The 26,102-nt window shown below is 45.8% G+C and overlaps 2 protein-coding genes across 11 annotated transcripts in view; one reads left to right on the top strand and one right to left on the bottom strand.

Moving 5' to 3' along the window:
* PHF20 (PHD finger protein 20) overlaps window positions 1–15,712 on the top strand; it is a 75,441-nt gene extending 59,729 nt beyond the window's left edge. For 6 of the 10 annotated variants that reach the window (XM_072878774.1, XM_072878775.1, XM_072878781.1 and 3 more), the window contains 5 exons: window positions 2,723–2,822; window positions 6,186–6,381; window positions 9,234–9,633; window positions 11,073–11,256; window positions 12,881–15,711. In XM_072878774.1, the coding sequence (XP_072734875.1) occupies window positions 2,723–2,822; window positions 6,186–6,381; window positions 9,234–9,633; window positions 11,073–11,256; window positions 12,881–13,023 (1,023 nt within the window). In that variant the 3' untranslated portion in view covers window positions 13,024–15,711. Of the gene's footprint in view, window positions 1–2,722; window positions 2,823–6,185; window positions 6,382–9,233; window positions 9,634–11,054; window positions 11,257–12,685; window positions 12,849–12,880 lie in introns of those variants that run through there. The other 4 variants (XM_072878779.1, XM_072878778.1, XM_072878777.1 and 1 more) reach the window with 3 other exon arrangements.
* Window positions 15,713–19,968: 4,256 nt separating this feature from the next.
* On the bottom strand, window positions 19,969–23,566 carry SLA2 (Src like adaptor 2). Its single transcript, XM_072879542.1, has 7 exons — window positions 23,544–23,566; window positions 22,917–23,045; window positions 22,478–22,564; window positions 22,066–22,169; window positions 21,224–21,373; window positions 20,927–21,053; window positions 19,969–20,823 (listed from the first exon to the last, which is right to left on the bottom strand). Exons 1-7 carry the CDS (start codon window positions 23,564–23,566, stop codon window positions 20,670–20,672), a joined length of 774 nt encoding a protein of 257 aa, XP_072735643.1. The 3' UTR covers window positions 19,969–20,669.
* Between the last annotated feature and the right edge of the window lie 2,536 nt (window positions 23,567–26,102).

Genomic DNA, 26,102 nt, shown 5'->3' with positions numbered 1-26,102 from the left:
TGAAATACGCTGATGCTTGGGGTACTTGTTTGAGCACGTGCCTGTGTGCCAATCTGCCTTGACTTGGTGTCAAAATTAGGAGCCAGGGCAGTTTCCCGTGCATGTGACTGGAGGTTCATTCCTCCTAGGATACGTGTGTGGTGCCCTCTTACAAGAGGGAGAATGGTAAGTCATTCTCTCTTTGAACTGCGCTCGTTTCCATGAATGTGCCGAATTTAGAAATAATGAGGAAAAAAAAGTTAATTTTAAAAACAAGCAGCACCTTTATTTTTTTCTGAAAGACTGGGGACCATTAAGGTTTAATGAAACTCTTACACAGTTAAACCGACAGTTTGTTCCATTTAGATCTTTAAACTAATAATAAAACCCCCAAAAAATTCAGCCTAGAGATTTTGCAAAAAACTCTTCCTTTATCTTGAACTTGCCTTAAAGTAATTGTCTCAAGCAACTCGTGCATAAAGAATACCATTCATTACACCGGGATGCAGAAACAGGGTTTTACATTTAAAGTAATGGTATGCCTCAGTTAGTAGAAGATAAAACTGGAAAAAAGTATAAAAAATGATATATCATTGGTCAATACTGTTTCATTCCAGTCTCTATAACTTTGGAAGGAGGTTACTAGACTTCATTTATGGAGCCTGTGTAAAGCAGTAGCTTAGCATTGCCCTGTGTTACTTCTGAAGGCACAGGGCTCCCTTTGTAGGGTAAGGCTTGGGCCCGGAGAAGTCCAGACGAAATGTAATTGTCCCTTCCTTTTGGTTTTTATACCTAAATGTTGGTGAATTTGTGTGTGATGTAGAGAATTTTGGGGCTGGATTTGGTGACCTTGGAGCTGATGGTTGTAAATGGACTTGGGATATTTTTGTTCTGGTAGATGAAAAGCTGCTTCAAATACATGCCCATTGGGTTCGGTTGTTTCTTTCGCATTTGAACTTCGATTTAAATATTGTTGCACAACTCTGCATGTTTTTCCTCTTCAAAATCTCTTATTTGGCTTGCTTTGAATCTCCCTACTACTGCCTGGGCAGGGGGTAGCTTCTGTGTAGCATGTGTCCACAGCAATAAGCCTGTAGCCTGGCCAGCCAAGCTGTGAAGTAGAACATGTGGATAAAAGGAAGGACCTGTGCCCTGATGAGGTGGATATTTAAATATCAGTTGAGTAAAATAAAAAAAGTTGGGATGCTTCATTAGAGTTCTAGGCAAACTTGCCTGGAAAAATCACCAAGTGTAGCTCTGTGCCATATGGCATGATTTACAAGATGCAAGTGTAACTAGGTCTAGGAGCTCCCTTTGTATTCTTTAGCACACAGTCTATTTTTCTTAATCTGTTTTCTTCCTTTTAGGACCCCTTTTTCTGGCTCTACCAATCATCTTTGTGAAAGGAGGATGGTCTCTCAGCCTTTTTTTGAAAACATCTCCTTATTGCTTTAGGACTGTTTACCCATTTTGTAAGGCAAAACATTGTTAGTCCCATCTTTCAGAAACCCATTTCTCTCTAACCTTCTACGTTCTCCATTCCCAGTGCTTCTATTTCCTCCACACTTAGACCACTAATTTAATACAATGATGTATTCAAAAACTGATGGTCCCTTTCTGTCTCTCCTAGCTTGAGGAAAGGCAGCAGATAAGAGCAGCATTAATAAAAGTGGTATAAGTGGTGTTCAGCACAGATGAGATGTTTATCAAGTCAGCATCTTTGTAGGTCAGTGAAGAGCAGCATCTAAGATTACTTGCGGTTGCTGCTTGTGTTTGTTTTAGCTCATTTTGAAAACCTTTGCCAGTATGGATGAGATCTCTGCATTAAGCTTTTGGCTTGTGCTCCAAGAAATGAAGGTTATGATCTTGTGTCTCACTGCTTGTCAAAATAGTAATTCTGAGCTGACACCACAGTTTCAAATCAAAATTGACTTAATATTCTTATGTGAGGTTTTGTCCCATGTTTCAGTTGTCTTTAGGCTATAGTTGAAGTTTTGTCTGCTTGTTAAAGGGGGGGCCGGGGGGGGGGGAATGTCTGAAACAGAACATGTGGATATAGTTTTTCCTGCTCTAAACCTGTATGACTTTAAGTACAGTGGTTGCATTTTAAATAGCATAACCATGCTAAAAAAGTAGGGCCAGGTTATATTCAGTCTTTGCTAATATGATTGCTCACACTTAGAAGGATGTCAGAAGTTTTAAAGCTAGTACAACTGCATCTGTACTTTTAGTTTTATAGACTTTTGTAGAGCTACCTGTGAAATAGAGAAAATGTTAGATACAAGTATCTAAAGCATAATATTGGCTAGTCCTATGTGACATAAGATTTTATAATTGAATATGATTTACTGTTTGAGGGGGGAACTTTTTAATTCAGAAAACTTGATATATTTTGCTAAAGAAAGCTTGATTGCATACTGTTTTCTGTCCTGATTATGTGTGCATGCATCTTGTGAAAGATTTTCATCTCCAAAGGGAACATTTTTGCACCTTTCGGGATCTCTGCTTCCACTTGTAATTGTTGTCATTCTCCAGAAATCCATGTGAAAAGTGTGTGGGGAAGGGTTCAAATTTTATTGTAGTCTGATTCTTTAATGTATTTGCTTGTAGCTGGAAGAGGGGTGTGGGTATTAATACACCTTTTTGTCTTAAAATATGTAGATGATGCCTCTTAATTGAGGTAATTTATTGAGCTCCTCTTAGGCTTCATTTCTGTTGATGTGCACTTCTTGACTTTAAACAGTGTGAAGAGTGTCTATGCTGGCAGCATGGAGTCTGTATGGGTTTACTGGAAGATAATGTACCTGAGAAATATACCTGCTATATTTGTCAAGATCCTCCAGGTACAGAAATTTAAGGTTACAGAGCCTTCTTATATATGTAGTAACTTTATTAGTTTTTATATATATATATATATATATTGCAAAGATTAAAATTTTTTTTTGCTCCCCTAGCTGTGTCTGTCATTATAGGTAATTGAGTTCAGTTATAGATACAGAAAGTTTAATTTGTGTGAATGTACATGAGTCAATATTGTGGAATTACAGCTGGACAGGAATGGAAATGAATGTTTTAACTGTGATGACCATGTGTCACATATATGTCCGTAATAAGGATTGTACTGTCTGGCTATGGAAAATTATTTTAGAAGCACTCGGGAAACAAGCGAAGACTCCCTCCCCATGGGCACCTCTTACAGGATATGACTGCAGCTTTCCTCCAACAAGACCAGGCTTATGCATTCTTTAAAATAAGTCAGCAAGAGGCTTGCTGGTTCTCAACAGCCGTGATGTGCTAGTGCTTGTTATGGAAAAGCACTTGCAGTCCATATATATAAATAAAAATATAAATTGTCTGGGGCAATGTAGTCAGAGCTGATTAAGCAATACGTTCTCTACTCCTAACTATGTATTTTAAAATGTCTTAGTCCATCTTATGCAGCAGGTAAAATTACACTTATCGTGGATCTCTTCTGACTTCCTACTCTATGAATTATAAAGCCTCGCTGAATGTGAAACAGATGAGGTTTGGGCTTGAGTCCATGTTCATAAATTATGAGAAAATGGGATCTCTGTTTGCCTAATCACAAGACCTTTTTGGTTTATATACGTATTTGCATTGTGATCTCTGCTTTTTTTGGCTGTTTAAAACTACCAAGTCTTTGGTAGCTTAACTCACTGATTTGTGTAGTTCGTATACTAATGTTGTTTGTACTCATAGCAAGGAAGACATGCTGTGCTTACATTCAGTTATCTAAGTAGTAAAATAGTTTAACATTTGTTTAAGTTTTTTTTTTACAGTATCTTGTGTCCAGGATTTTAACGCTCTATTTTCAAGATATTTTGCTTTGATTTGTGTCAATTTGAGTTAGTCTTAACTAAAGTGCACATGCAAACTGAAGTTGTGCTATCACACTTGAACTATTTGTACTTAGTGAGAAACTTTATCAGAAGTTTCAGAACTTTATAATGCTTTTTGGTAAAAGCTGATTACAACTAACACTTTGCTTCATTAGTTTAATCACTTTTATTAACTATTGATTTGAAGATCCTGAAATTTAATTTATTATTATTATTATTATTAGGGCTTAATTTTTACCTCTGTCTTGGAAAAGAAAAACTTATCCAACTTTTTGACTGCAAAAGCGGCTTCTCAGTTTCAGTGGATCTGCTGTCGGCTTGAAATGGGATAAATAGGCTTTATGAATCTGCAAAGAAGTTGCTTTTAAAACTGGGCATGGCCATTCAGCAAACTCTTATTTAGGAGCTTTCCCCAGTTTAGTGCTGGGACTTGTAACAGCACCATTCATGTTATTGGAAATAAAAGCAAGTTTAATGTAATTATGCCTAAAAACTGTACCAACTGTCATTGTAGACAGTTGGGGGTTTTTTTGAGTCAAGTAGGATTTTTAAGAGACTTGTTAACATTTACACTTGCTTAAAGATGATCAGGATGCTTATGATGTGACAGAATCATTCAAGCCATAGAGAGCATACATTGTGGGATATCATCTTGTGTCTTCTCTTAAGCTTATACACCTAGAAAGAGAGCACTTTTTGTCTCTGAGTACACCAGTAAGGAAACAATGCCATGGATGGGCTTCTGTTGGATAATCTCAGTGTTAAGATGACCATGGAGTTCTAAAATTCACGATTTTATTCTTGTGGACTGAACTTCATTTTCTCACAGATGGTAGCTTCTCTAACACAAAAATAAATGCGTAAGGGTTAATACAGGTATGTTAGGAATGTCTCCAAAGTGGTTCTGGCCATACCTAGATCTCTTGCTTGATACAGCCTATCTGCCTGAAAAGTTGAGCTGTTATAGCCTTGAAAATTCATTCTTCCCTGTGTGGGTTTCTGTTTGAGAGTTTTTGGAGGTCTTGCCTCAAAACATGGAGTATTGTTCTGTACAGCCTAGTGGCTGAGTGTGCTTACAAGCGCACTCGTTTGCTTTTACTCCTTTACTGAGACAAAGCATTAGTATTGAATTTAAGTTTGAAAGTGTCCTTTATGTCCATGGATGTTCATATAGGGCATGATATAGAAACCATTTTGCTGCTGTTTTATAACTACCATCCAAAACCATATAAATACCTGTGACCAAGTTCTGCTCATTTCTCAGTACAGCTTCCAAAGAGTTGTTTTGCTTCATTGTGCCAAAGTTAATAGCATGGGCAGCAATGCTACTTAATATGCATGTAGTGCAATCCCTTGTTCTTACTCTGCTGCCTAGTAACTTTTTTTTTTAGCTTCTCCTTAACTGCTGAAACTTCTAGTCAGTATTAACCTGCTTATATTGGAGACATTTTGTGAATATCTGAGTCTGTGCTCCAATATTGTCTCTCGTTTTGTAGGTTCGCTGACTGGGCTGTATATAGGCCAGTGAATGATGTGGTGTTTCTCAGGGTGCTGAGCTTCTGAGAACATCTGTTGTAACAATCCATTACAACAACCTGTTGTAACAACCCTGTAAGGGTGTGTGTGGGCTTTTGTTGGGTTTTTGGCTTGGACTTTTTTGTTTGTGTTTTTGCAATTTAGCAAGCAACTGAAGTTCCCCTCTTTCCTGCTAATACCATTTTGCTTGGCTTAAGTTACTTTTACTGATGCATTTATCACATTTAACATAATTTCATTTCAGCTGCTGTTGATAGTCCAACCTCTTAAGCTAGAATTAGCATTATTAATAGCCTGACTTAGGTAACTTCTTCATCAGAACCTCATCATTGATGCCTTTAAAATTTACTTTTGAATGACTGTACTAATACATGCATGATGCTTAAAACAAGACCACTGGAGAAGGGAAGCTTACTGCCTTTTGCTGCATTTTTGTCTGCAGAGAGCTGTATTCAAACTGTAGCTTTAGTTATAACCATGGTTACTAGACAGTGTGATACCCTGCTAAAAATACACTTTCCTCTGTGCATCAGCCGCAATTACCTGTTGTGGATGTCCCTTGATGGAATTTGGGGTCTGAATGCTTTTACAGTGGGGCAGAGGTTTTTGACTGAGGTTATCATCTCACTTCCCACTTTACAAGTTCTTCATGACTTCAGGGCTTTGTCTGCTATTATAGGATCTTTATTGGTACTGTTGATAAGAAAAACAAGCTGTTGCAAGACTTTGAGATAATAGGAATTACTACCAGTAATGTTAACATGCCATAGTTAATGCTTCATTTTAACACACTCATTACTGTTGCTTTAGGTCAGAGGTCCAGCTTAAAGTACTGGTATGAGAAGGAGTGGTTAAGTAATGGTCACATGCATGGCTTAGCATTTTTGGAAGAAAATTATTCCCACCAGAATGCCAAGAAGATAGTAGCCACTCACCAACTTCTTGGCGATGTACAGAGAGTGATAGAAGTACTGCATGGACTGCAGCTGAAGATGAGCATATTACAGTAAGCAGTATTTAAGTATCAGTTGGCATGTTCTCAACATGAATTAGATTTCAAATAGTAGAAAAATAACCAGAAATTCAGACTTATTTTTGTGCTTCTTTGTGGATATATAACTACATAGTTTGAATTGCTAACATTATCTTGGAAAAGGACTTGGCTGTTTACAAACTATTTAAGTGTGTTGAGGAGTGTAAATTGACTATGTGTATAGAGGGGTTGGGAAAGTATGAAGGAAAGAGGGAGAAAACCAATAACAACAAATAGATCTAAGTAGCAAGAAGAGGATAGGCATATAACCTATGGCAGCATTCTTATAACACTTGCCTTCTCCATTCCAGTAATTTTAAATCATAACTTTTCCAGCAGAAATCAGATCTTTTTGTTTGGTGTAATGTGTTGCTCTGTTGTAGTGGGAGAGCAGTTGCACCTTCAGCAACCTGTAGCAATTCATTTCTACGCAAAGATTATTACAGATACATATGAAAAAATAACATATTCTGTAATCACTGTAGAAATCAGGTTTTCTGCATCCATTCCTGTTTTAAAGTCATCCCTGGGTTCTGATGACTGAAAAAATCTTTTTCTAACTCAAATCCAGCAGTTTTAAATTGATTTAATTCCATATTTATAAATTGATAAATTGCACAGCAGCAGCTATTTGGAAAGCAAAGCTTTTAGTGTTTCCAGTGTTCTTGAGAAATTTTTCCCTTAAATTTAATCTGTGGTGATGCAGTAGGGCCACTGGCAGTACCTGAAATGCTTAAACAATGGAATAATGCTTAAAGCAAGAGTAGTAATTTTAACATAGGGTTCTGCTTTTCCATTATGGTATCCTTTAGTCAGACCTGTAAGTAATCTCTTTCTCTTTGGAGATGGTGGAACACAAATATTGTAAGACCACTCCTTAGGCCTTTCTTAAATAGCAAGACTTCAGATTGTGGCTTTCCAATTGTAGAGTAAACTGAGATTTGCATAGCACTAAGGTGTGGAGCACTGGGCAAGTATGTGATGCTTGTTACAGACTTTGTTCCTTTTCTCTCCCATCCTGAAGTTGGTGTGATGACCTGGTTTAATTAAAGATGAGGTGTGGTCCTGTTAGGACCATCTTGTTAAAAGCTATAGCCCCTGTTTTCTTTATCATTACATAAATCAGAAGGGATTTTAAAAATTGCTGAATTAGAAGAATTATTATATTGTTGATGCATATCTACCATCTAGGGGAGAGGAGATGATTTCACAGCTGCCTGAAGTTATTAGGAGAGTGTTGCTCAGTTTTCACGGAGGTGACAAAGGATCAGAGGTGGCATTGACAGCTTCGGTGTCAATGGGAGGGAGAGCCAGCCTTCAGAAGGCAATAGTTAAAAGGTTGCTCAATTATTAAGCATTCAAATTTTCATCCTTATGTAGCTGGTGCATCATCTTTCAATTTTCTGTCTTCTGTAAAGTTATCCCTTGCTCTTTGCTGAGCAAAGTAGTGCCTTTAGGTGTAGAATGTAAGTGGAGCTGGAATAGAAAGCTTTGGTAAATGAACACTTGGCTTTCACTTTTCTAGGCGTGCCTTCAGGATTGCTCACCAAGGACATCATAGACATGCAGTCCCTGGAGGCAGAGGCGCTTGTATAAAGCGGTCTGAGCAAGTCCTTGGCCGTTGCACTGACTGTAGTTTCCTCTGATAGACACTGAAGAAACATTAGCTGCTGTAGAACGGATTAGAAAGCAGTTACTTTGGAAGTAAAATGGTCATGTTTTGTTGAGTGGTTTGGCTAACAGCTGGAAAAGCTGGATCAGCTTAATGGAGTAATTTCATCTGCCTTTGTTTGCAAGGAAGCACAGAATGGGGTTTTGGGGCAGACCCCCTCCTTTCTGTGCAGCTGAATGCAGGTGCTTTAGGGTCAGGATTTGCTTCTGCTGCATTCTTGCAGCCTGTAGCAGATAAGCTGCCTGCCTGCCCTTTGAAGATAAGCAGATTGGTTCTGCTTTGCTCTCCTTTTTACTGCTGTTTTAATGCCTGACAGACATGTGGAAGAACAGTACCAGTCACAATGCTCACTTGAAATTTTCGTTTGTTTGTTACATCTGTGTAAGAATCTGACACCTGTAGTTGTCCCTGCTGCTGGAATAAATAATGCATTAGTCAATTTGAAAACAATTAAAATAAGAATTTTTATAAGAAGCAGGTGGGGGGACTATGGCATGTTGGTGTACCAGGCTGTAGAGTTTGCTCAGCATCTTGGGATTTAACAGAAATAATAAAGAAGTTCTACACCACCACCCCAAGTCCCCAGTTGTTGTTGTTATTAGAGGGTTATAAAAGATCAGTGGATTGAATTTTAAAGTTTTTGGGGAACTACAGGCTAAAGTTTGATATTGAGTGGTTTGAGGGGGTCTTTTTGTTTTACTGGTGTTTAAAATTGTTAAAATCTTAGTTTAGCTTCAGTGTACTTGACTTACTTGTTTAAAATACTAAAAATATCCCAGTGAAAATGAGTTTATGCTGTTAATAAATTGCAAATATTGAAGCAAAATGCTCCTTCAAGGGCAACATTGGTGAAAAGTTGTATGTATCTATTTGAAACCTGTTCTTCAATTTTTTTTCTTAATGCCAACACTTGGCTTATATACCATGTTATAGAGATGAAAATAGTGAACCTAACAGAACATTGTAGGAAGATAGGCAATTGAGGTCAGTAAAATTACATTATTTCAGAATATTTGGGTATTTTTTACTGATTACGATGACTAAAGAATATAGTAGTTCAACTGTTCTTACTTAATTTCTTTATGTCATAGGATAGTTTGCTCAGTCACCGTGAAGTTTAAATTTGGTGGGTGTTTTTTTTATGTTTGAACAGAAATAAAGAACATCCTGACCTAAAGCTTTGGTGCCATCCATGGAAGCACATTACAGTGGATGAAAAACTTCATACAAAACACATCATTCACATTGAGGAAAACTGTTGCAAAGAGGAGGTGGCAAGTTATAGAACTTGGAATGGGACAGTTGAGAAACCCTCAACCATTCCTTCTGTGGAGGAATCTTACATTACAAGTGAACACTGTTACCAGAAGCCTCGGGCCTACTACCCTGCGATAGAGCAGAGATTGGTTGTGGAAACAAGAGGTTCAGCCATGGATGATGGAGTAAATAGAATAAGGGAAAATGGGGATGATGCTCTGTCAGAGAGATTTGGCTGGAATCTGGACCGAGAAATATGCAAGATGGAAAATGAATCCAAACACAATTACTCTAAGGTATTTGTATTAAAATAACCCTCTCTGCATGGAGGATGTGTTTGCCTGGCAAAGTGCAAAACTCAACCCTTTTTAGTAGTATTTAGTTTATTTATTTGTGTTTAGTTTTTTCCTATACTGTTAAATTTAAGTTGCCAATACGAATTAAAATGATAGGCATGACCAGCTTCTCCATTTCAAAATAATAATAATAATTTAAAAAAATCTAGGTTGAAGAGGACCTTAGATCATCTGCACAGTCTGTGGAACATGCATTATGGTCCACTGGCAGTTCATTGCTTCTTACCTTTGTGTGTTAAAGGTAAAAATAAACGGGATAGAGAACAGGGCAAGCATGTATGATACTACCAAATACACTGGTGTTCCAGCTTTTAGTTATTTGCATCTTGTTCCCATGTTTCTTTTAATAGTTACATTAGCTAAATTGATTCCAGCTTCTTCAGGCAGCATTTCATGGTGGGGAAAAAAAAAGTAGCCTGAACTGATTTTTAAGAATGATCCCATTGAACAGTCCTGTGTCTTCTTCCTACTGGAGAACTCTAGTTTTATCTTTTCAACTCTTGGTTCTCGTTTTCAGCTTTTATAAGGTCTATCAGAGGCCTTTCTTTCTACACCCCAATGCAAAAATTTTGCTTTGATTAGTTAGTGCCAAGTCATATGAAATACAGGCTGACAAATGTTAGAAAGCCTCTGGGAAATCCTGACCTCCCATTTTTTAGACTAAAAGGTTGTTTAGGTTTTATTTCATGCATGTGTAAGCTGTAATTTATGTTCTTTCTGACTTCTCTATCAAATCAATTGAGATTGCTTTGTGTTTCCCAGAAAGGCATGTATTTCAGTTCTTCAATCTTTTGGGAGCCTTTTTCTAAATCCTGTCATATTTCAGCTGAGTGATGAAAAAAAAAGTAGGGGAGTAGACTCAACACTGACAGTGTAGTCAAGTCTTATAAGTGGTGGTAATGTTTTTTTCTCTAGGTGCTTCGATGAGAGTTTTAGTAGAATTGAGATTAGATTCCTTCAGAAAAAATCCCTTCTCACTGCAAACTCATTTGCTCTTTAGTTGATTCCTGTCATGTTAAAAATGGCTTTAATATGTTCCCTAGGATGCACAGATTAAGTGCAGTATCTTCCAGCTGGAAGTTGGCAGGGAGCTAGCTACGTGTATATATGTTATCTTTTGAAAATCAGATGCTTGTGAAGTGCAAAGAGTAGGTCTTAGCAAAATACCTATAAAAGCATGTCTGTATTTCGATCCTCTTGCCCAAATTGCCTTAATATTTGTGTATGATGTTAACTTCAGTTTTACTCTGTGTGTCTTTATCCTCCACTAGCCTAAGATTAGTTGAGCAATTATCTTGGGTAACTGTAAGGACCCAGACAGTCTGGCTTACCAATTCTATTTCACTGTAATGAATATTCAGTGTATGTATTTCTGCTAGGTAAGAGAGTCTGTCTCTAAGAAAGTCGCTCCAGAGGAAGCTATTGAAATGAAATTGCTGGAAAAAGACAAAGAAGGAGTTGTGAACTCGCAGCTGCAGTGGCAGCTTAATCTTTTAGCTCATGTGGAATCTCTGCAAGATGAAGTCATACACAGAATGGATTTCATTGAGAAGGAGCTAGATGGTAGGTAACATTTTTCTGTTTAAAAAAATAACTGTATTTAACTGAACTACCTGTTCAAAACATGTTAATTTCAATTTTACTTCTGCAGAGGTAAGAAGAGGTGAGTGTTACTTTGTCAGATTTACTGCATTTACTAATAGAAAATAGACATGCTGCTGATGTTGGGGGGGTGCATTTTAAAACAAAGATCAAATTAAAACTGAGCAGAATTTTATAGGAAAAGTTCCAGTTAGATCACCTCTAAATACTTGCACCAGATGAGGTAGTTGGGATATCTTCCATGTCTTTTTGCTTTCAGGTTTTTGTCATTTTCCATAGCGCTTCTGTGTATCTGAACTTCCCTTTTGTTCTTCAGGGGCTTGCTGTCTGTTTCAGCCTATTCTAGGTGGCCTCTTTGGTGCACAAGGCTCTTATCTTTTCCTGTCTCTTCCAAATTCTTTACTTAAATGTCTCTTGAAATTTGTTTTCCTAGTAATGGAAAACTTCTAAACCCTTTATGTGTTACATTAAACGATCAAGGATAGTTCTTTTTCTTAGCAACTTTAAGTCTGACCATTGGTTGTATAGTGGTTACAGCACCAGCTTTTCTTGCAAGGGTATTGGGAATCTAACCTTTGCCAAAGTAAGAGTCCTCTCTTTTGTAGTTTGGTGAGGTACTGAAAAGTTGAACAACTAAAGGAATATTTGAGGTAATGAAGATCAGTCAGGCCTGTAATCATAATGCCTATTTCATAAATTATATCAGGTTTTTTTATCTACTGCTGAGCTGGAGGGCTGCTCAGAGCATTGCTACTCTGGTCAGGAATTTTCTTATTTCAAGGCTGGATGTGTCAATAGTTGGGTAATGCCCACTAGTTCTTCAGATAGTTCAGACAGTTCTTCAGCCCTTAACCTAAGGGCAGTATCTGCTGATATTGCTGCTTCTCTTGGTAGATGTATTCTGTCTTCAAGGTTTCAGTCTTCTTCCACAATACTGCCCTGTCCCCTGAACTCATTGTAGTTCAATGTGACCACCTTTCTCATGGTCGTATTACACTGTCACCTGAGTTGTCTTTGGTCAGTAGTATGTCTGGTTCTTGTTTCCTGCTGAGAAGCTTTAGAGCAGGAATTAATTTTTCTTCGTGCAGTAGTCTGCTGTTTGTGCTTTTGGATTTCATCCCCATTTTCTGTTACCCAGTTCTTTCTGTCTTGGCCAATTGTATTCTGTATTGACGACAAACTTCTTTCATTAGCATAATCCTATCCTTTTAGGATCTTCATTGAAAATACTGTGTAGTTGCATCTAATGCTAATCTTAAAGGTATTCTGATGGTATAAACTTCCTGTACCGCAGTGTCCTTGCTCTGGGATTGATACAGATCAGAGGAAGTTTAGCACCAGTTCTCACAATATCTAGTCCTGAGTGTTTTCCTTCCCTGCTTTCTTCTAGGAACATCTGCTTTTTTTTCTGCAAAGATTGGTGTGAGGAGCCTGGTTTTCTGATTTCTCAAATACCACGTGTTAAAAATATTGCCCACCGCTCTCTCAAGATGCACAGAAGAATTTAAAGAATCCCTGGTTTGTGACTTAAGGTTGTCTGTTTTGCTGAGAACTGCAGTAGTGACAGTTTTGTTTTTCTTTGCAGTTTTGGAGAGTTGGCTGGATTATACAGGAGAGCTGGAACCACCAGAACCGCTAGCTCGACTTCCACAACTCAAACATTGTATAAAGCAGCTTATAACGGACCTAGGCAAAGTGCAACAGATTGCACTTTGCTGCTCAACGTGAGACTAGAAAATGTTGGAGACTGTTACTGAGTGCGAAGTTGGAGCATCTGATGTGCACAGCTCTGTATATTTAAATGAAATGAGCATGCTGGTTGCATGTGATGCAGATTGACTTCAGGGATTTGTGAAGAAGTGCTGTTCAAAGAACAGCAAAAAGGTTATTTTATCTCATCGTCATTTTGGGTTTATTAGGCAATTAAAACGATATGGAAGAGGTCATACTGTTGTCTTTAGAGGTTGGGTGTTGGTTGATAAATTATACTTAAATTTTCAGTCCTTACAAGTTGTTCATTGAAACGGTAGACTTTTTCACAATTAAATTGACTAAAAATTGTGCCACTGAAGAACAGAGTTCTAAGAGCCAAAAATGTTTAGTTGACAGAGGTTGTAAATAACTTTGCATAGTTTAAGTGACTTGTGTCATGTTTTATTCCTTCTGGTTTTTGCATAATAGCACACAGTATTTAATCATTAGGAAATGTTATAACAGTTTTCAGACTTAGTAAGTATGAATGTCCAGCTCTTAACTATAAACTGTTAAGTGGAGGTTTGCAAGTAACAGTGGCCTAAACCCAACTTCTATTACGTTAAATAATGTAGCAGAAGGTCACAGGTGGATTGCACTTATTTTCAGAATAAATGATTGTTTTCCATATTTATCCTGTCACTATCACATGACTTGGTACTGAGGAAACCCATGAACGTTGCATTTGTGTGCGTTCTTGAGCTCTTAAGTATGGCCATACTGTGCCTCCTGAAGCAGTGCTAGCGGGACACCCTTGTTGCGGCAGTATGAAATACCGCTGTGAAAAGACTGGAGATGTGCTCAGAGTTCCAAACTTCAACAAGGTCTGTAAAGGACGTTATGTAGTTTTCTACCCATTTGTTAATAATTGCCATTCCGGTTATATTTTGAAGTGTAGACTTTTTTCAATACTCTGAACGTGTTCATTGTAAAGACTTAATCTATGAATGTGTGGTTTTGGGAATCAGTTTATTTTATATTTGTGTAAATAAAGCCTCAAGATCTATGCATGAGGTACTGTCCTCGCAGACAGTGAGTTGGGTTATTATCTTAAATGGTGTATGTTCACAAAGTCCCTTTTTATACCTTAAGTTTTAATTTTCTGGTTTGTATTACTTTGTGAGAGCAAGGTGAAAATGCTGCTTATGTTCAAGTCACATTATACAGTACCTTTTGAAACGTTGGTGTATTGTAAGTATTTGAGACGTTAAAAGTCTTTCAGCTGCAGATCATAGCTCCATAAATAATGGCTGTGACTTTAGTTTTCCTTCCCAAACGTTGCTGAGTTAAGTTCACTGTGGAAAATGGTAAGCTGGTTTTGCAGTGAGGGGGTGTCCTTAAAAAGCTGGATTTGTTACCTTGATTTTATTGTGTGTGATTAGTACCACCAAAGGGTAAAATTTAAGCACAGTTGTAATTGAAAGGCCCATAACTGTACAAATTACTAATTTTGGATAGGAATCTGTAATATTTGTATACTGCAAAGAATAATTTAAACTTGAAATATCCAATATTACTGTAGGAGTTAACAGTATCTACACAGTGAATATTTTATTTCCTTCAGAAAACAAAATAATTAAGCTACTCTAGGTAGTAACTAAGGCTTCTGTGCCAAGATTCATTTCAGGGAATAATTTGTCTCACAGTTTTATAGTACTAGTTGGTATATAGTAAATACAACATATGTACAGCAGAAAAATAAACTTATTGTTCTGTAACACAATTGGAGTAAAGCTTACATGATATTTAAGAATCACTTTGCTCTCTGAAGATGAGACCAATGCTTATACCTTGTCTCATTCCTGTTAGTGACACCTGAATTCATGTATACTGTGTAGCTCTAGAACAGGCGGCAGTAACCAGACAACCAGAACAGCGTCAGAAGGAGCACCCCAGACAACGTGAAGGTTTTGGGGTTTTTTCAGGTGAGCTCGACCAGAAAGGTGTTCCCTGGTTGAAACCTGTAAAGCAAGCACTCCGACTGGCCGTCTCTCAAGAAGAACGTAGCTGTGTTGTTAACAAGTCAGCTGTGCTTACAGTTTGAGGGCCTGAAAGCAGTTAAATTCCTGAGCAGACTTTTCACTCCAGAGTGGAACTTCTTCCCAAGCAACTGCTTTTGGTGTGTTCATTGTATGTTTTTACTTTGCCAGTTTATTTTTGCTCAGGGCAGTATGTAAGATTTGGAAGAAAAGGCGGTTCTGATGGGTGAATCAAACAGCAAATACTGGAGAGTTGTTTTCCTTTAGTAGAGCTAGGAAAGCCCTTGCAGATAAAGACTGAAAGTATTTATTTAAAATAGAGTAGCATTTCTCATGTTCAGGAAAGATTCTTTATTGTGCTCTGCCTGGATTCATTGTTGTCCCTGTTATTGCAAGTTTCCACATTGTTATTTCTTAGTTCTGGACCAACTGTTCGGTCTGGCAGGTCACTTTTTTTATTTCTTTAAATCACTGGTAAGTGAATGCAACGTGGAGCCTTGATGAAATGAGCAAACATTGCACTGTAGATACATAAGTATATTTGTCTTTGTTTATGCACTATTAGAACCGAGGGCGCTGTATATAGAATTTTGCTTTGGAGCAATATTTGCAAAACTTGAAAACTTCTGTATCTTGGTGTTTGGAATAAATAAATAGGTTTTTGTTGGTTAAGTCTTAGTAAAGTCTTTGTTTCAATTAATGATTATTCAATAAAATAATTTTGGACTTTTTTTCTTCACATAGTTTCTTCACATAGAAATGCAGGTACTGTAGTGTGACAGGAATATAGATTGTAACTGTTCCTAAAGTATGGAAATTATTGTTTTCCAGATCTGTCTCATATAAATAATAGGTAAACTGTTATGTATTGGTTTATGTTGGATATTGCTTTAGCGAGGAGCTCATACATTTTATTCCCAAATCCTAATACATTACATATATTAGGACCTACCAGAATTTTTGTTCCTATTTCGACAAATAGTCTCCCAGGGCTGCTGCTGAGCACTTGGCAGCGTCTGTGACAGAGGGGCAACTGGCTCATCCCTCTGCCGATTCATTTCACACAAGACTTGAGTGTTGCAGGTAGGAAGCTGCTCTAACCAGAACAGCGCAGCACGGTAGCATCTGGAAGTGTGTGTATGAGACTTCTGCGCTGCGAGACAAGTGTGAAGGCAGGATGCAGAGTGCAGAGACCTGAAGGTGTAGCTTCCCTGAACAGTTCCTAAGACCAGGTGAATTAGGACAAGTGCTGTCAGCTGTACAGTGCAAACTGCATAGAGGAAAAATAGTAATTTCTAGACAATTTTCAGGTGGAAATGTCTCTTGCCCATGTAGCAGTGGGCTAGCAGTTGAGTTTCAGGTAGGTTTGGGAGGATTGCTCTGGAAGGGAACAACACGTCAGTGCTGCGCCTGTGACGTGCTCCTGAAAGCTGCTGTCATACTCGTGGGCAGCAGCAGCAAGCTTGGTGTAGAAGCTGCCTGTTTACTGTGTGAGGGAGTGCTGCTTTAGCATTAATGCAAAGGAAAGAGCTTTTGACGTATTTGAACAATCCATACCAAGAAAATGCATAGGCATGGGGAGGCCTTCAGATGCATTTGTGGTTCCATCTCTTCCCCTCTCACTTTCCCCAGTAGGAGAAAAACAAGTTTATTCCCATGTCCTAACAAATCGCCCTTCCTAATTTTGTTCTCAAAACAAGATTCCTGTAAAACTCTTGGAATTTTTAAGGCAAAAGGCTGCATCATTCTGCTAGAGCCCGGCTTGTGAAGTCTGGAGAAACTTCTGCCACTGATGGCAGATCCAGGCATGTGTTTCATGGTTCAATGAAATCATGTAGCTTTTGCTGATCACTTAAATGTCAAAATCAGGTTTTGAAGGCATGATCTGAATTTGAAATAACTTACTGAAACATGTGCTGTGGCTAGCCATGTTTCTGGGAATGTGTGCCCTCTGGTCTGAGCTTGTCCAAGCTCCCTATTTTACTTGCTTGATCCTAAGATTCTTGTAGGGGCAGACTCTCACATCAGGAGGCAGGTGCTAAGCCATCTGTCAGCCTTCATGTGGGCAGATTCACCTTGAAGTTCCTCAGCCTAAGGATCTGACACAACCATTCTAATAGTCTTGCTGTTATTTGCCCAGAATATCATCTCTTCTAATTACATGATTTGCTGTTGGCCATTGTCCTCACTGTGGATCTTGTTCATGCTCGGTTTGATGCTCAAGTACCATCCCTGCTGCTGCAGCACTGGCATTTCATCAGATTGTGAAAGTGGTCCTGACTGATGATACGTGGTCTGTTTTTTGCAATGGTGTTGTTGAGCACCTCAAGGTATTGCAGTTGTTCAGAAGAGTATTTAATATCTTTGTCCTAATCCTTCAGTATTTGCATAGCAACTCTTGTGAAGGGAAAAAACTATGTACAGCGCTTGTCTGGTTAATACCTGCTACAGCTAACCAAAAAAAGTCCGTGTTCAAACAGGCAGGTAGTTAAAAACAAAATACCATGGTTTTTTTTCCTATTGGACATACATGCAGACCACAAAACGGAGAACAAAATAACAAAAAAACCTGGAATTCATAATATTGTGCCTGCAGGGTGTTTCTGCTGGTGGTGCTTGTGTGCCATCGAGGTGTTTGGTCAGTAAAGGCTGAATGATGCCACAGAGTTGTCTTGGTTAACACTCCCCAGCAAGTTTTTAAGGATGGCGTGGGCCCTGTTTCCCATCGTTGAGGGCTGTTGGGGCATTGGGCTCAGGAGGAGGAGTTGTGTGCACCTCCTGAGCGTTCAGACTGTGGTGGTTTTAAGCTGTGCAGATTGAGTACATACACTGTTGCAAGGGACACCAAGGGAAGGACCTGCTTGTGAAGTGGTGGGTTTCTGTACCCTCGTGTGTCAATTGGAGTACTGGTTTGCCAAATGCCATGCTGAATCTAGGCTCCAGAAATGGCTGTCCCCTCCCTGTCCCCTCTGAATAGAGGTCCAAAGCTACTGGAGATACTTTGGCTATTTTGCAGCTTGTCCAAATACCTTCAGAAGTCCCTTTGATCCCAGCAACTGCTTGGTGGCTGCTCTTGTGAAAGAAATGCTCGGACAGTTTGGTTCCGGGTGGGTGAGGGGGCAGAGGATAGGCTTGTATGGCGAGGTTGCGCAGCTGGATGTCACTACGTACTTGTCACTTCAGAGAAAGTCGGTGACAAAGCTCTCGGGAGGTCAGTGCTGCCCACAGTATGGCTGATCTGGCTGAAGCGCCCGCAGCTCTGCAAAGCCCAGTGTGCCCCCAAGACACAGCAGAGAGCATCCGAGAAGCTCCTCTTCCAGGAGCGCCCTGGGCACTTGGAGCGCCTCTGGTGAGGACAGCCGGCAGCCCCCGTCCCTGCTGGGTCTCCACAGCCGCCCACCCTGGGATGGCTGAGGCAGCTGGCAGGTCCTTTGCTGCTCTGGCACGGGTGGGTCTCCTCAGGGCTTGTTCTGTCCCTTCACAGCCTTCGGTGTCCCAGTCCTGCGCTGCCTGGGACAGCAGCCCTGCAGCCCTTGCCTCTCCTCTCTGTCCTCCCCTGTCTGGGGCGAGAGCTGCTGCTGGGAGGAGGTGTTGGGACCTGCTCTCTGCCTCTTCCAGCTGTTAAATTCTGGTTTGGCATCTGGCTTTGTGCCTGTGATGTTAACTGGGGGCTGCAGTGTTTAACAGTGGGAGGCAGGGAGGGGGGGATAGCAGCACCCCAGGCTGGGCACCCTGGGATCCCCCCCAGCACCCTCTGCTGCCCAGGGTGCCACAGCCCCGCTGTTGGAGGCTTGTGAAGATGTTTCTCAGCATGAGTGAAGCATGCCCAGAGAAAGGAGCTTTTGGGGCTGGGGAGAGAGCTGCTCTGGGGCTGGGAAGGAGGAGGGCTCAGAAGCTGCTGGCATTGGGAAAGGATTCAAATAGGCTTTCCAACCAGGTATTTCCTGTCTTACCAGTCACCAGGATACAAATAGCAGAGAAGCGGTTTCTTGACTGTGGCTGCCTCCAGCCTGAGGTAGAACCATCACTGTGGTGTAAAACACCCAAGAACCTGGATCCAGCTTGGAAGCGGAGGAAGGAGGCCCAAGAGCCAATGTGGGTTAATGGCAAAAATAAAGGAAGCAAAACCCTCTGAGGTGCCTCGGGGGCCCCAGGGGTGACAGCAGTGGGCTCGGCTGGCTGTGGGGCAAGGTCAAGGCTGAGGGATAAACCCTGACCTGTGTCCTGTGCTGAAAAGACACCTGGGCTCAAGGCTGATGGCTGAGCAGCTCTGTAAAGCTGTGGGCTGCTGCGTGGAAGGAAATGAGGAAGCGATGGTGGGGTTGCAACAGCAAGCTTGTCAGACATGAAAATGAAGAGATTGAAGCATGTCAGAAGCAGGAAATCTGCAGATAAGGGGGGGTCCTGCCGCACCAGCCTCTGGGCATAGAGCGAAGAAAGGAAGGGAGGGATGTCGCCAAGCAACACCATTGCTTCTGCACCGGTTCTCACCGCAGAGGAAGCTTCAGGAGCTTTCCCCAGGCTGTGCTTTGCTGATAAGGGCCTGTTGAAAGCAAAGGCTCAGGTGTGTTGCTGTTCTGAGGCATTTCTGCCACCTCTAGCCCAGAGGTGTAGCTTAGATCGGGGTTGGACACCAGTATTTGCATTCTGCCTTTTTGGATCATTGAGTCCTGGTATGGACCCATTTCTTTCTCCATTGCTTCTAGAACAGCAGTTGTGATGTTTAAAACATTTTTAAACCTTTAGGGCTCATTAATTTGCCCTAAGTGAGGTGGCTGAGGATCAGACCTGGTTGGGGAAAGCTGGTGGCAGGGCTGGGGGCGATGGCTGTGGCAGGAGCAAAAACCCCCAGGCTGCGGTGGGTGGAAACCTGCCCCGCAGTTGCAGCTGGTGGTTCACAATTTATTCACAAACCCTCAACTGTGAATGAGATGCCCTTTAATTAAGATATTATAAATGGTTATTGCTGCATGTCCAGCAGGATCCTGTTTTATGGACCTTAAACCCAGTACAATCCATGTGTTAAATCAGCTACTTCGGGTGCAGTAAGAGGCTGGTTTCCTGCTGGCTGCTGCTCTGCTGCTCCCAACAAGCAGAGGGGTGAGTTATGGGTGGGTGAGAGCATGAGGGTCCGTGGCTGCTGCTCACAGGCCCGGTCCTGCACGGCTTTTTTGGGGTAGGGTACCCCAAAAAAGTTTGTGCGTGAACATGAGGGGTCTGATGGGGTTGGGTTGTTCCCCCACCTGGGCCAGGCTTTGGCTTGTTGAACATTTGCATCCCATTTCCCTGCCGCTGTGGGAGCACAGATGTGGCGGGGCCCCGTTGCAGCCTGTGGGACAGGCACAGCTCCTTCTATGTACAGCTTCTGCCTTCTCCCGTGGCTGCTGGGTGATGCTTGGGGTGGTCAAACATCACATCCCAAAGCACCCGGCTTTGGGGAGAATGGGCTCTTGGGCAGCCCCTTCCTCCAGCATTGGTGGCTGCCTGTCCCCACCTTGGTCTCAGCTGTCCCCTGTCCAGGCCAATGGCCCCGGAGTGCCTGGCTCCCGTGGCATCAACGAGTGATCGTGGCTGAAACGAGGTGAATGCTGTAACAAGGGCCAGGTGTCCTCTGTGGGGCTGTGGCCAAGTGGGTCCCTGCCCTCAGCTGCTCTTTGCCCCCTTCCCCGTGGGGCCCTCCTTGGGGGCGGCCGTCTCTGTCAGGAGGAGGTAGGAGCTGATGGCTTCCCGCAGGCCCAGGCTGATGGGAGAGTCCTCCTCCTCCGGTGGGGACGTGGCCTCCGAGAACAGGAGGGAGCTGCAGGAGGGCAGATGGGGTGGTCAGTGGGCAGCCCCCAGACCCCCGGGTGTCCGGCATGGGTGATGAGGGGAGCCCCAGCCCCTTTCCCGGCCGTCCCTACCTGTCGATCTTGTCCCAGTTGAGCGATGGCTTCTTCACGACAGCGGGCATGGCGGGGACTGGGGCCACCCTCACCCCTTCCATGGAACAGGGCTCCCTGAGGGGGCAGCACAGCCCCTCTCCGAACTCTGGGTGGGGAGCCAGCAGCATCAGCAGGGTGACCCCACCTGCACCCCAACCCCAGGGGCACCCATGCAGGTGGGGCACAGGCTGCCACCTTTCCCCCTCCCTCTCTGCAGGGCACAGGGCATCCCCCCCACACACAGATGGGGGTGCTGGGGCACTGGCAGGGCATTACCCGAGTAGTGGTCCACCAGGTCGTGCAGGCTGGGGAAGGTGAGCCGGGGCGAGATGTAGAGCCAGCCGTTCTCCAGGCGGTGGATGCGGTAGTGTGTCACCGAGTCCCAGGAGGCGCGCTCGCTGCGGCGCACCGACAGCGAGTAGCAGCCTGCCGGGATGAGGGGCACGTGGCCGGGCTACTGTGGGCACCCACGCTGCTCAGCCCCACTGCCCTGCGCTCTCCCACATCAGGGGTTTTATCACCCCATGGGGGTGGCTGGCAGTACCCTTCTCCTTGTGGGGCTGCATGGGGGATGTGGGAGTGCTGGGACATGGGATGACCTCGGGCAGCTGCCTGCTGTGTCTCACGTGCCCTCAGCATCAGGTGCTGTGGCTCTGTGCCCGAGTCTCCACTTTCAGGGGCCATGCATGGATGGGCCATCCCCAGTCCCACGGCCCGCTCAGTGCCTGGCAGCTGTGGGGCTATGCAGCACCATGCCAGTGCATCAGCTGCGTGCACTGGGTCACCCAGCAGGATCTCCTCGCGGGCTCCCCTCAGCACCTTGTCGTGATGGGTGCCCCGTTTCATTTCAGAGGCTGAGCCTTTTCACTTCTCTGCTTAACCAAAAGCTGCAGGAAGCCTCCTGGTGGTTTTGTTCTTTTGAGGCCCCGTGGCAGAGGCAGAGGCTCAGCACGAAGCGGGGAGCAGTGGCACCAGGAAACCGCCACGTGGGGCAGGCTGTTGCCACCAGGTGCAAGCGATGGAGCATCAGCCCCACTGGGGCCCCACTCACACCCTTGGCACCCCAGTGGGGATGGCTGGGAGGGGGTACAGGAGACGGCTCTCCCAAGGGCTCTCACCTCGTCTGGTCTGGCTCTCCCGTATCAGGAAGGACCCGCTGCAGTTGCCTGGCCGGAGCAGCAGCTCCTCCGCCTTCTGCCGGCTGACGCCCTCGTACAGCCACCTGCGCAGGCAGCAGGCACTGGCAGAGCCCCTCCCGGCTGTGCAGGGACACCCAGCGCCCCAGGGCCTGTCCTGCCCCAGCCGGGGCGGAGGGGACAGCTTGGGGTGCAGCAGCGCATGTCCTGGGGACACCCTGGCATGCCGTGCTGCCTCCCCAAGCCCCAGCGCTGCTCCACAGCCCAGGGAGGGAAATAGGGCAGGATGTCCCGGCATGGTGGCTGGCGTTTGGCCTCAGGGTTGGCCAGGCTCTCTGCAGTGGGGCTATGTCCCCTGGGGCCCACCCTGGGACGGACCCTTCCCAGCATTTACCTGTGCCTGACCTTGGCCACACAGCTGCTGGGGACGTGGCACTCCGTGCCGGAGACCTCAGACGCCACCAGCCACCACTCCCCGTCCCTGCAGGGAAGGGGGACAAGCCATCCTGAGGCGCCGAGGCTGCTGTGTACAGGGACGGGACCCCCCAGGACGGGTGCCACCATCATGGCCCCACGGGCTGCACACTGGTCAGGAGTGCCCGCTCAGTGAGGGGACTTACTCAGAGAGGACACGGAGCTGCTCCCCCATCCTCAGGACAGCGGCCGCCCCCGCGCCGGAGGGGAAGTCGCAGAGGGCTAGGGCCAGGAAGGCACTGGGGGCTGCGGGGAAGGTGAGGGGGCTCAGACCTCCCCCGGCACCACCTAGCCCCAGCTGGGGCAGGACTGTGCACACTGGGGAATGCTGGCCAAGCTGGCAGCTGCCAGGTGCCTACCTGCCTGCACGGGCAGTGGGGGCTGCATGGTGTCGGCAACCGCTGGCAGGACGCTGAGCGGCTTCTTCCGGCTGGGCAGGCTCCCCATCCCTCGGGTTCAGCACGCACCCCTGCCCCCAGCCTCGGCTGCTGCCAGCTGGGAGGGAAGGAGAGGCTCAGGCCCGGCGCCAGCAGCACCGTGGGCGCTGGGCAGAGGGGTCGGCCCCCAGCGGGGCCACGAGCCCTGCAGCACGGCCGTGTCAGGATGCGGGCTCGTGGGTCGCAGTCACCCACTGTGCCCCAGGGCAGGGCATCGCCGAAGGGTGATGCCAGTGCGACGGCTCCCGAGAAAGGCAGGGCTCTGCGCTGGGGCTGAGCTGGCGGGCAGCTCCCCAGGGAGCCCTTCGAGGAAACCAGCCCCCCCGCCCCAGAGGGTGTCAGGGGACTCATGGCCACAGCTGGGGTGAGCTGGGGACCCTCTCCATCCACGTCCCCGTGGTGGGCAGCAACTGGCCATGCTCACCCTCTGGATGCCGCCATCCCAGTGTGTCGGGCACCACAACCCACCCCCCCGCCCCCCACCCTGGGCTGAGCCTCCCCAGACCCGCTGCTGCCCCAGACCCTCTGGGGGGGGCGAACCCCACTTACCTGCCTCTCGCTGCTGTCACCATTGCGCTGGAGCCACCAGGGCCAGGCAGGCATTGGCCGGGCTCTTCCCCGCAGGGTGCTGCTCCAGCATGGTGGGTTCACAGGGCATCCAGGTTGCGGGGGGGGGTCCCTCTGGCAGGGTGGGGCTCCCTTGCAATGGGTCAACCCCCCGCCCTTGCAGGACCCACTTGGTTCGCCCTCGTCCCTCTGCTCTAGGGCTGGGTGTTTTCAGGTGCCAGAGCTGGGGCTGCTCCTGGCAGTGCTGCCGGCGAGGGGTGCGAGGCGCTGGAGCCGGTGCTGTGGGCTGCCGCTGTTTCCTGTGACGTGTGCGTGCACCGGAGCGGGGTTTTTCGCTTTTCACTCAGCCAACAGGTTGCTCAGCTGTGCCCCTTGGGGGGCCTCGGCACCGGGCACAAGGCCTAAGAAAAACCCCTCAGGGTACTCAAGGCACTATGGATTCGGGGAGGGTTAAGAGGGAGGGATGGGCGGCACGTGAGAGTGGGAGCAGCCACGGGGGGGTTGAAGCTGGACAAGTGCTGTCTCCAGCCAGGACAAACCGGGGGGGTCCCAGGGCGCCGCTGCCCAGAGCTGTTCCCCGCAGCACCAGGGCCACGCGCTGCCCTCGGGATGGGGTGCGGTGCTGGTTGTGGTGTGGAGGGTGGGATGCTGCATGGACATCTGCGGGTGCCCCCCCACGCTGCCAAGCCCGGTGCCTGGCTGGGTTGTGTGTGGGAGCAGCCACAGCCCCAGCTTCGTATCTGTCCCAGCCCCACCCAGGCCCAGCCCTACACTCCCATCCTCATCCAGCACCAGCCACCACCCAGCCAAGTGCCAGCAGCTGCCGCCCTGGCGTGGGCCATCCCTCTGCCCATTTCCCAAAAAAATGCGTGTGGCTATTTCACTTTTCAAAGCAAACACCATTTGGCACAGCCAACCAGGCTCAGGGCAGGACCCTCTGATGCCCACCCCGAGGAAAGGCCTCGTATGTGCTCTCGGCAGCTTCTGTCCTGCCGTCCTGGGCTGGGACTGGCCATGCCGTGCTGGTGCTCACGCCTGGCTGTGCAGCACTGTCCGGCTGCTGTGTCCCTGCCGCGGGGCTGGCTGCTCGGCAGCCTCCTGCCCCAGGCACACTGCTGCAGCTGAACATCCTGCTGCTATTTCTGCTGTGACCTTGAAAGTTTCTGGTCAATCAATTTTCACCACCGTGACGGTGTGAAATGCACACAAAAAAGAGCTTTTATGAAAGCAGCCACTCACTGGGACCTCACGCCGCTCTTGGGGTTCAGGGCCCCCTCCCCAAGCCTGCTGTGAGCTCGGACACTGCTCGCTTGCAAGGGGTTGATTATTTCTGGGAGAAGATGCATTTGTTCCTGGAACTGGTGGTGAAACCCCGCTGGGGTCCCTGGGGTTGTAAGGGACAACCCTTGGTGTGCCATGGCTCGTCCCAAATGTGGCTCAGCCCCCCCCCAGCTCTGTGCTGCCCAGCACCTTCCTGGATTAGTGCTGGTGACTAAAATGGGGTGCCCCAGTCATCCCCTCCCCAACCTGGACAGCGGGGCTGGGCAAAGGGGCTTTATCTTAACGCATGCGTGGGAAGGCGGCACACAGGACTGGCAAAAGCATAATCAGTGGGTTTCTCTGGCCACAGGATGTCCATCCGTCCATGTCCCCCTGCCCCCTGCCCCCCGGTCCCCTGTCCCCTCCTTGCCGGGCAGCCCCATGCCACAAGCAGGCAGGGGCAGCAGTAACATACTGGCTTATGCTCCTCTGATCCAACAGAGAGGGACAAGGCTCCAAGCAAAGCGAGCCACAGCAACCATCCCTGCAGGTTGTTTCAGGAGTTAAGATCAAATAATGGAGGTTTTTGGGGGAAGGAGCCCCTGAGGTCCCAAGTCCTGCTTCATCCTCGGGGTGTGACTGACACCAGCTATACCAGCTTGGCTGTGGCTCCATCTTGAAAACCCTCCAAGGATGGACATCCCTCCCGATTGCTCATCCCACAGCTGCACCACCCTCTTGCCTTAAAAACAAGGAAAAATGCCAGTATCAGTTCTGAGGCTCCCAAACCAAAATTTTTGGCTGTTGTTCCTCGCAGCCGCCAGGCACCACCAAGAAGAGTTTGACTCCATCACCTTTCACCAAGGAGCACGTCCAGTTGTGAGTGCACAGCGTGCTCCAGCCCGGGCAGGGGCTGCCCGCGGCCGCAGCTGGGGGCACGGCGCTGGGGTCAGCAGCGCGAAGCTGCCTTCTCGCAAAGACTGCGGTTTTCTGGGTAAGGTGCAGCACCTTACAGCACAAGAGGCACTGCAGCCGAGCAGCCGCCTGGCAGAAACCTCAGCCCATGGCTGTGAGAAGTGTTTTTCCGACAGTGACCCAGCGAAACCTTCAGCAGAGCTGAGCTCAGCCAGAGAGCCTGTGCTGCTGGAGAAAAGGGTGCACACTTTTACTGATACAAAGATTTGGGAGCTTGGGCTGGGAGTGCCTCTGAATGAGCTTGTCCCAAGGTTTTGAGCAATCAGGAGCTCATTCCTAAGGGTGTGGGAGAGCTGGAAAGCGCTG

The sequence above is a fragment of the Ciconia boyciana genome, chromosome 14 (assembly GCF_034638445.1).
Source record: "Ciconia boyciana chromosome 14, ASM3463844v1, whole genome shotgun sequence".
NCBI classification, from domain to species: Eukaryota; Metazoa; Chordata; class Aves; order Ciconiiformes; family Ciconiidae; genus Ciconia; species Ciconia boyciana.
Note: the sequence above shows the minus strand (reverse complement) of the source record. Positions and strands in the feature narration are given on the sequence as shown.

Excerpts from the sequence above, each read along its gene's own strand:
- SLA2 (XM_072879542.1), bottom strand. The coding sequence starts at position 23,566 with ATGGTGACAGCAGCGAGAGGCAG. Across the intron at positions 23,046-23,543 it reads GTGACAGCAGCGAGAGGCAG|CAGCCGAGGCTGGGGGCAGG; the intron begins GTAAGTGGGGTT and ends CCCAGCTGGCAG. Across the intron at positions 20,824-20,926 it reads AACTGGGACAAGATCGACAG|CTCCCTCCTGTTCTCGGAGG; the intron begins GTAGGGACGGCC and ends GCCCTCCTGCAG.